The following is a 9,808-nucleotide window of genomic DNA, read 5'->3' as shown; positions in this document are numbered from 1 at the left end:
ACGCAACCAGCCCTTGCCCCATCCAGCAGACCAGCCGCTGTCAGCCGGGCCTGCTGTCTCAGGTGCCCGCGGGCTCTGTACAGACCGGGCAGGACAGGCAGGCGCCGCCAGGTGGTCTCCTGGGAAGAGCTGAAGGCCTAGGAGAGCTTCCTAGTCATGCTCAGGTTGGTGTGGACACCCTGCGGCTCCCCGGGGGGAGCTCTCGGCAGGAGCCTGGCCCTAATCCTCTCCCTGACCCAGTGTGAAGTCAGCTCTCCCGAGATGCCACTTTCTCCGGTAAGCGCAGCATCCTATGAGCACCTGCAGCTACTGCCATGTGCACCCCACTGAGCCCGGCAGTGACCACAAACAAGGTGTGAGGTTGGAGGTGCTGCACCCCTGAGTGGCCCCCTAATAGCCCACCCGGCAGGAGGTCCTGACGACACCCTCACCACACACTGCTAGGGCTCAAGCTGCCCGTCCACCTAGCTGCCCCCAGATCTCGCAGCCTGGCTCGGTGATGCCACGGGCCTGCCTGTCCAGCCACCGCTTGGTGTCTGCTGGGGGAGGAGCACCCACCTCAGGGCTGCCGCCCAAGGCCGTCCAGGTGGAAGAGAGGTGAACCTGTGGAACCCCGAGTGACCTGCCGAGTCGCACAGCGGAAACCTCTGGTCCTAGAGCTCCAGCCTGCACCGCAGTGAGCAAGGCCGACGTGGTCTCGGGTGTGGGGTGGCAACCTGGGGTCCTGCAGGGCAGAGCCCCAGGCACAACGAAGGAGGGAGCCAGCCTAGGCGCCTTGCAGAGGGCTCTTCCAGCTGGACTAGCCACCCTCCAGGCATGGGCGCCACCGGGTTCCAGGGTTCCCAACCCACTCCCACAGACCACACGGCTGACACGCCCTGCCTTCTTTCAGAGACACGGGGCTGGAGCTGACCCCCAACCGTGGCTCTGCACGCACAGGGCTGCCTGCCCAGGCCAAGCCCTGTGACCACAAGCACAGGCCAGAGTCCGAGGAGTCCCACCGCCTGGGCGCTGGGCCCACTGCCCGCCCTCACGCCCACGGGAGAAGAGGCCAGCCCGAGGCACAGCGTGTCGTGGCAGCAAGGAGACGTGACTCACTGCATACTGGGTGGCCATGGGGCCAGTTCCCAGCCTCCAGGGGTGGCCGGCGACCCCGCAGGCAGTGGTTTCCAGCCTGGCTCCTCCTAGCGTCTCCCTTACGGGCCCAAACTCCCTGGCAAGGCCCTGGCGTGAATAACTACGCTCTGCTCTTGCACTCCATCACACGCTGGGTTGAGGGGACAAGCCCTCCTCCAGGCCTCCTTGGGCCCGAGTTCCGATGGAAGCAGGCCCGGCCAGGTGGCGGACCACAGGAAGAAGCCCTCTTAAGAGGAGCTGTCCACAGTGCAGGGGCCCGGAGAGGTCAAGCCCCCGCCAATCTCAGCGCGTTCCCGAATCCTGAAGCAACAGAGGGGATGAGCAGATCCCAGGCGACAGGGGTCGTCCCGAGCCCAGAACAAAGGCGCACCATCTGGGCAGAGTCTGACCGCCCTGGCCGCTACACCTGCGGCTGCCTGCTTTTCCTGGCCAGTGTCCACAAGGGCCTGCTGGTGCACAGCGGACAGAGGAGGCCACGGCCGACCGAGGGCCTGACACAGCTCATGCCTGGTGCTGGCCCATGCAGACCCTGCCTTTCCCCAGGCAGCTGGAGAACCTGCAAGGAGGCTCTCCAGCCCCTCCTACACCAGGCACAGACAGGGGACCCGCCATGTTCCTCTTCCCGGCAGGAGCACAGCACTGGCCTTCTCAGCAAGAGGGCGCCAGAGGCACGTGTGCGGCAGCGGGATCGTCCCTCAGCGGAGCCTTCAGGCCCTCGCTCCAGGCTGGGCCATCCCCTGCCACTGTCCAGCCTCTCCCTCCCACATCTACCCCTTATCCCTGTCAGAGCAAGCTTCCTGGTGGTCTGGAAGGAGCCCCCAGCGCAGCAGCAGTGAGGAGGGGATGCAGGTGGGGCAGGGTGAAGCTGGAGCAACCTTACCCCGTGGGCTCCTGCTAGGAGCTCGACCTTCTAGGACCAGAGGTGCCCTCCCGCCATCAGAACCCTGTGCCTGAGCCCGCTCACTACCCTGGCCAGGTGCCACAGGGACGGTCTACCGACACCGGCGATTTCTGAAAGGCAGGGCATGGTGGCAAGCACCTGCAGCCCCACCTGCTGGGGCTGAGACAGGAGACCCTGTCTTAAACACAATCAGCACCCTGGAGGGCAAACAGCTGTGTGTACTTCGAAGCAAGCCCTTGCCTGGAAAACGGTTTTCCAACTGCTCTTCACTGTACTCCTCGCAGTGACTAGCCCCGTCCCCCGCCCAGGGCGTGCCTTAGAGAAAAGAAGAACCAGATACAGTTTTGTGAGTGCTCAGCACTGGCCGAATCCCGGAGGCCAGAGAGCCGGAGCAGACTCGGACGCACCGGCCAGGCTAGGAGCCTCGGGCCTGCCAAGTCCCACTGTCAGTGGAGGTCTGGAGTGCCCGGCCCTGCGAGAGGCCTCCATGCACCTGCAGGCGGCATGGGCCCTGCTGAGAACCCACTCAGCAGGATTGTCACAGCAAACCTCAAGAGCCGGTAGGGACCTCGCCAACATTTGTTACCGACCCCACGTGGCCGCTGTCCCAAAGGCTAATAATAAGCCCCTCCTTCAACCAAAACTGGCCCGGTACAAACATGGGGACGGGACTGCCAGGTCTGCTCTGCTTTCTGTGGCCTAATGCCCAAGTGTGCAGCACCTCCCCAAGTCTCTCTCTGCGGGCAGGAGCTAAGGTCACGAGGCTGTCAACGTGTGCCGCGACCTCCCCTGCCAACTGGAGAGACAGGCCCCCTGTCCAGTCTTGCCCCTTGTCACATCCACAGCTCTGAAGTGGCCGTCCAACACGCGTCGGTCCAAGAACAGGAGCTGAGGCCGGCCGTGCACTCCCTCCCTCATACCCCCACTCTGCTGGCCTGACAGCTGACCGCCTGGCCACTGCACGCTTGCCCAGGGTACTTCTATACTGAGGTGGGCAGGCGCTGCCACCAGATCCCCAGCCCTCGTCATGGGGTGTGACAGGGTGCCGGCCGTCTCTGGACAGCCCCTCTTGGTGGCCTCGTGCCATGCGTACCCCTCTAAGTATCTGCTGTGCCCCCACGCGAGTTCGAGCCTCTGCCCCTCGCCCTACAGTTGCAGCCCTGGAGCCGGAGGATGCCCAAGGCAGAGACCGGGCCTGGCCCTGCAAGTCTGCTGGTTTGCCCTGGGTTCCATGGCCAGCTGCGTGTCCTGTCACTTCCACCCTCACCCCTGCAGGGACAGACAAGTCAGATGACCAGAGCATCTGAACAGACCAGCAGAGCAGGTGCAGGGCCGCCAGGAGCAGCTCAGTCCATGCAGGCTCCGCCCTCACTGACACGGGCACACCCCTGCTCAGCCTCGGGCCACACCCCCTCAGGAAGAAGGTGGGAGCTCCCAGACAGGAGCCCACTTGAGATGCTGTCATGGCAGGAAGCCCAGGGCTTCCTTCCAGAAGGACGTGCGGGGGACCCAACAGGGCAGGCCTGGGCGCCTCACAGGGCCTGCGACTAGGTGTACACCTGGGACTGGCCACCACCCGAGGGGTCTCTGTGGGTAAAGCTTCCTAAACGCTGCAGATCCACCGGGACCTCGGCAGAGAGGAGGGCTCTGAGGTTTGCCTCCTGCCCTCCCTGCCCTCCTGCCCTCACCCCAGGCGGCTGCAGAGGCCGGGTGTAGCGGCCCTCCTGTGGCTACGTGGACGGGGGCAGGTACCTGTGTCCGAGTCCTTCTGCTCCCCATTGGCCCCCACGGTGAAGGGCAGCTTGCGCTTGGTGGCTCGCTCTCTCACCTCCTTCCCTCCATCACTGCGGTCCAGCTTCGGGGTCTTGCTCAGAGAGACTTTATCTTTATCCTAGAAGAGAAAGTGACCCTATCAGGCACCAGCCCCAGTTAAGCCCTCAGGTCCCTCAGGCCCGCCAGGCTTCACGGCAGGAGCTGAGACGGGCGAGCCTCGGCGTGGACAGCCCGGCCTGCTGTAGCCATGGTGCAGAGCCAGCAGGCGGGCTGCCAGGCTCGACCAGGCCTGCCACCAACTGCAGGGCCTTAGACTCCGAGTTCAGCCCTGGCTGCGATGATCCCACAAGAACCCTGTGTCCTGCACTGTAGGACGTGCGGGGAGTGGCCGCTGGTGACCATTTTCTGGGTGTGAGGACAGCGCAGGGAGATGTAAAAGTTTCCTGCAACCTCGGCTGCCCGCCCCGGCAGGTACTGAGCGAGGAGGGTGAACAGCTTGGCCTGTAAAGCAGGGTGACTGTTGCTATGTGGGATCAATCTCTGCTGTAAACTCTCCCTCGGGAGAGTGAGAGCTGGTGCAGACCCTGAAGGTGCCCAGTGCACCGTGCTCCGGGGGGCAGCAGGCTCCCGGGGGACCGGCAGACTCCCCTTCCCCTCCTCAGCCCGGACTCCTGGATGCCTTCCACGGCCTGGCCCGGCCCCACTCCTGTGCGTGGCCTGGGCTTGATGTGCAAGCTGTCGGCCTGAGGCAGGGCTCCCAGGCCAGAGGCTGCCAGGAGCGGCTCCTGCACTGGGAGCACAAGGACACCAACGGCAGCCTCACTGCGACCGACCACAGCCAACCCCGGGCAGGCTCCCAGCTGACAGCACCTGCGTGTGTCACCGACCAGGGGGACGGGACGCAAGGATGAGAGGGAAGGGCGGCCCTGGGCGCACGCGGGGAGTGGCGTCCCCTGAGCCACATCATGTGATGACCTCGCTACCTGCCGCTCAGAGGGCAGATGCTCTTGGTGGAGGGGCAGGGGCGGGGCAGGCAGAACTCCCAACCTGGGGGTGGCAGAGGGGAGTGGTGCGAGGGTTGGCACGGCCAGCTACAGCCAAGAGCCCAGGAGGGCTGCCCGGCACGAGCTCTGACTGTGGCTTGGACTGGAAGGTGGGCGGCCCTGACCTCCCAGCACCCACGCGTGCAGTGCAACAGTGAAGCCCCAGGGTGCCAACACGGCACACGAGGCTGGCCGCTCCTCACACGTAGGCAGGGCTGGTGGCCAGGTCCTCCTGCCCAGCTGTTTGATGGGGAGGACCCGGTCACCGGGCGTGTGGCTCCCCTCCCCGGGCAGTGGCTGCCACGCCCCCAGTACACAGAGGCTCCGAGGACTTTAGGGCTGAGCTCCGCAGCCCCTGGGAGGGCCTGCTCTGCCCCTTCCTGGGCTCAGCCAGCTCCGCCAGCAGCCTGGGCACGGCCGCACCCTCACACCTGAGAGCTAAAGAGGCGACCGTGGCGCTGAGGAGGGCCTGTCAGACCATGCTGCGGCCCGGGGCGCCTGAAGTCCGAGAGGGGCTGCCGGACAGAGCCAGAGCCGGGGACGTGGACAGGCAGCCCGTCACCCGCGATCCTGTGAGCTTTGCTATGGCCCACGCTGGGGAGCAGTCCAGGGACTAGGAGGAATGGGGGACATGGGTGGGAGCCCCCGCCTACAATCCTGCACCTGCCTACCGAAAGCCCCGGCCCAGGGTGGGGCGTGCCGAGCACCCCTCAGAGACCAGAGGAAGAAGGCATGGCCTATCTCGTTCCCTGAGCTGCCAGGACCCAGACCGTGGAGAAAGAACAGCGATCCGGTACAGCTCATGGGTGCGTGCAGGGTCTGAGCTACCCTTGATGCGCCACAGAGATCAGAGGGAGTCCGAGAAACGCCAGACACTAATTCACCACACACGGAAAACAAGGGGAAGAAAATCCTGGGGTCACCACAGCAACAGAACAGGCCTAGGGAAGGGAGACGCCCTCAGTGGGCTGGAGAGACCCAGCAGCGGGAGCGGAGGGCAGGGCGGGCAGCGGGCACCCCGTGGGACCGGAGGATGGGGACGGGAGGACAGGGTGGGCAGTGGGCACCCCGCGGGAGCGGAGGACAGGGCAGGCACCCAGCATGGAGCGCGGGGCGGGATGCTCTGAGGTCCGCAGCAAGGTAAGAGGCTAAAAAACAAAGTTTTAGAATGAGCGAACGGTCTGAACAGGAGTGTTACTGGAGAACAGTCAGGTACAAGGAGAAGCTGTTCCCACTCGGCCCAGGGCAGTCTGCACCCCCGCCAGAGGCTTCGGATGGAATGATGGGTGAGGGAGGGGCCAGCAGGTGGCAAGGACACTGGACTCCCACATGGCTCCGACCGTGGTTCGTGTCCTGGACCTGGCGGCCTGCTTTCTCCCCCACACCAGTCAAATTAAAAATGAGTTAAGTTAAATAAAATAATAGTAATTATTATTATCGTTTTTAAATTTGGTATAAGACACATGTGGCCATGGAGGGAGAGAGAAAACAAGCTGCTAGTTCTGGGACTCGAACTGCTGTCAGCCATGTGGGAGGGGAGTTTAGCGCCTCAACCACCATGTCACCTGCTGGCCCCAATAAAATAATTCTTAAAAAAAAAAAAAGAAGGAAATTATGGATGAAGGCCAGCAAGAAACTCGCAGCAGTGCAATCGTATCAGTAAAGACACATTGAAAAGGCAAAGAAATGGCTGTCCATCAGAAGGCACACGGGGCTGGCAGGGAGCAGGATGGGTAAGGCGCCCACATGTCCGACCACAGTTCAAGCCCCAGACTGGCAGCTTGAAAATCACACCCGACACGTGTGTGCACCCAGAATCCTGAGAGTGGAGAAGGGACTGCAGTGCGGCCATCCTCTCTGGGAGAGTGATTCTCACTCACTTGCTCTGTGTTGAGTGCTGTGATAAAAACCTTCAATTGGGAAAAAAAGAAAGAAAAAGAGGTCTCCCCAGAATCTGATTCAGCAATCCCTCTCTGCCATGCTCGTGTGTGTTTCCCGCCGAGAGACAAAAGGTCGCGCCCACCTGAGGATGGCGTGACTGCAACCGTGAAAACCCACAGGGACCTATGGCCCACTGCTCAGGAGATGGGGCCGGGGAAGGTGAGTGGTCCCTGTGCACCCGACTCGCAGATGGCCCTAAGCCTGCCGCTGTTCCCGGGACATGGACGTGGGACAGGTCTAGAAAAGCTAGCCCAGCCCTGCACACAGAGCTACCGAGCACCACCCCTGGCCAGATCTGCTAGGTGCCAGAGCTGCCGGGAGGGGACGGGACAGGCGCAGGCCAACCTGCTCTGTGACAGGAGGCTGGCTGGGGTGGCCTCACACAGGTACGTGGAGGGTGAGGCTGGTTTGCAGTTGCCCACCCCACAAAGCCCGCTACAGGAGGTGTCTGAGGAGCACACACTCGCCTGGTGCTGCCTGGCCTGCAGACCTTGCCTCAGGCGTGGCCAGCGTGAGGAACCCAGTGAGGACGGACACCCAGCACTAAGAGCAAAAGGCGTTGCCTGCCCAGCCACCTGTGGGTCCATGTGGGCTCTGTTCTGGCCTACGGTCAACGTGGCTGTCGTACCGCACCAGCACAATGGGGCTCACAGGGAACGTTAAAAGCAAAGTGTTTAAGGCCCTCTACTTTGGCTCTGCTTTTCCAAAGTGGTTTTACCCTGGGCCCTCCAAATTGCCATGTGAACTCGAGAACCAGCTCAGCACCTCCGAGAGAGCCCCGCAGGGCTGTGGCTGGTCATGCTGCACCTACGGAGTCCCAGGCAGCAGTGCCTGCTCAGCCCCGAGGACTCTCCCACCGACAGGCACATGTAAGTCTCTGGTCACTCCATCTTCCCCCTTTCCTCAGCCAGTTCTGCAACTTGGCACAGGTGTGTCCTCGCACGCACACATACCTGCTGCCGTTACGATCCGCTTGGCTGACCTTGGACAGCTTGGACACAGCCACCCCCGGGAGGAAGCCAGAAACAAGCTGTGACCTGGCCACCAGTAAGGCACGTGGCATCAGGAGCCCCTGCAGCCAGCGTAGTAAGGCTGGGCTTCCTTCCCACGCTCCAGCCGCCCTTGAGAGCCCAGGGAAGGAACACGGCGGGAGGAAGCCGCACCAGCAGCGCTCAGTCTGTGGCACGCAGCACCCTTCGTGACACGCAGGCCAGAGGTTCACACAGTCCACGGCCACGAAGTAGCCCCATACCACCAGTGCACGATCCAGGCACCGACACCAACGCCAACAGGTGCTTTGGGGCCCTGTTTGTGCCGGCCACGTGGACAAGCTTTCCTCCACCCCAGGCAGGCAGCACCATCTTGGCAGGGTCAGGCCACGCTCGAGGACACCCCTGCTTCACACCTGCCTCTGAGGGAGCCGAGTTCTCCGGAAACACCTCCCGAGAGGTAGGCCGTGGTGGCAGTTGTGCAGTATGCTGACGCTGGAGGCTGGCGCAGCAGAGGGCCTGGGGCCTGGCTGGCCTGGGGGATGAGCACTCTACATCGCCACAGAGCGGAGCTGCCCTGAGAGCAGGCAGGTGCTCGACCCGGCCCAGTGACAAGGCGGCTGTGGGAGTGACCAGCTCTGGGGCTCCAGGACAGTGGGACAAGCAGATGCATCCTGAGGTGACCATCACTTCTCTAGTGGCGGCCTCTGGCTGAAAGCCCTTCTGTGTGGGCCAGCCCAGACTGAAGCAGCCTGGTGAGAGACGAGGGCGGCCGGCCATGCTGCCCGAGGCCACTGCGGGGGAGAGAGGCAGAGAGTACCTCTCCCTCAGTCCTTGTCCACAACTGCCCAGAGCTCTGCTCCAAGGAAAACCCACACACACGCCAGGACACCAGGGTTCCACCGAGGTGGCCGACCCATGGGTTGGCCAGGCAGCTCAGCCCTCTCTCTTCCGGGCCAGCCCACCTCTGGAGCTCCGCAGCACATACCAACGGCAAGCGGGACCCGGCTCAGAGCTCGCAGTGCGGTGCCAGCTACAGCACCCACTTGCTCCTCAAAGGCACAGGGGACAGAGCAGGGACGGGGACACAGGGACTGGCTGCCCGGACGCCCAGGTCGCCGTCTTGTCTGGGCAGTAATGACACGTGCCTCTGCTCAGAGCACATCGTATCTCAGCAGTCAGATGACAGAGCACGTCGCTCGTCCAGTTCACACTAGAACAGCTGCTACCCTCAGGCGTGCCAAACCCAGCACACGGCAGGCAGACGGAGTGCGGCCGGGCACGGGTAGCCCCAAGGCCACGTCTTGGGACCTGCTCTCACAGCTGAGCCCTGGGCAGGAAGCCAGGGAAGCAAGACGGGAAGACCCATGACACGGCCCTCCCACCACCACAAACCCCGGGGCAGACGGCCTGTCGCTGGTCAACCAGGGAGGAGCCGGGGGCACCGTGTCCAGGTCGGCAAGGACGGATGGCAAGAGCTGGCAAGCCAAGCAGGTGCGTGGGCCCCCTGGCCCGGCCCCCCGTGACCACCCACGTGGACAAAGGTGAGGAGGCCACTCTCAGCACGGGGTGGGGCTGCTGGACCCAGAGCACACAGGCCAAGGCTAAGCGGGTCCTCGCTGGTGACTGCGCCCAGCCCTGCACGGGGGCTGACAGTGGGGCCCAGCGCCGAGGGCTGCAGCCCGTCTCCCCATCACAGGTGCACTCGCCGGCCCTGGCAGGCAGTCTGCCAGGGTCTCCGCTCGATGCCAGATTGCTGAAGTACCGCGAGAGGGCTGACGGTCTCGTGCAGCACAGGACAGACACCTGTGGCCCTGGGGTAAGTGGAAATGTGACTAGGAGGGTGACTTCTGTCCCTCTGCCACCACCTGGAGCTCCGCATGGCCCGAGGACAGACATAACCGTAAAAGCGGGCGAAGCCAGGTCTGGAAGGTCCGTCCCCATGACACACACTGAGCCAGAGCACGTGCCCACTCCTGGCTGCAGCCAGGCTGGATGGTGGCAGCTGAGAAGAGCGGGGGCTC

At 63.6% G+C, this 9,808-nt stretch overlaps 1 protein-coding gene across 6 annotated transcripts in view; it reads right to left on the bottom strand.

Moving 5' to 3' along the window:
• ANKRD11 (ankyrin repeat domain 11) overlaps positions 1 to 9,808 on the bottom strand; it is a 106,575-nt gene that overhangs the window by 23,974 nt on the left and 72,793 nt on the right. For all 6 annotated transcript variants that reach the window (XM_027773466.1, XM_027773461.1, XM_027773464.1 and 3 more), the window contains one exon: positions 3,791 to 3,929. In XM_027773466.1, coding sequence (XP_027629267.1) covers positions 3,791 to 3,929 — 139 coding nt within the window. The remainder of the gene's footprint in view (positions 1 to 3,790; positions 3,930 to 9,808) is intronic.

The sequence above is a fragment of the Tupaia chinensis genome, unplaced genomic scaffold, assembly GCF_000334495.1.
Source record: "Tupaia chinensis unplaced genomic scaffold, TupChi_1.0 Scaffold000355_1, whole genome shotgun sequence".
Lineage (NCBI taxonomy): Eukaryota > Metazoa > Chordata > Mammalia > Scandentia > Tupaiidae > Tupaia > Tupaia belangeri.
This window is presented reverse-complemented; position numbering and strand designations above follow the sequence as displayed.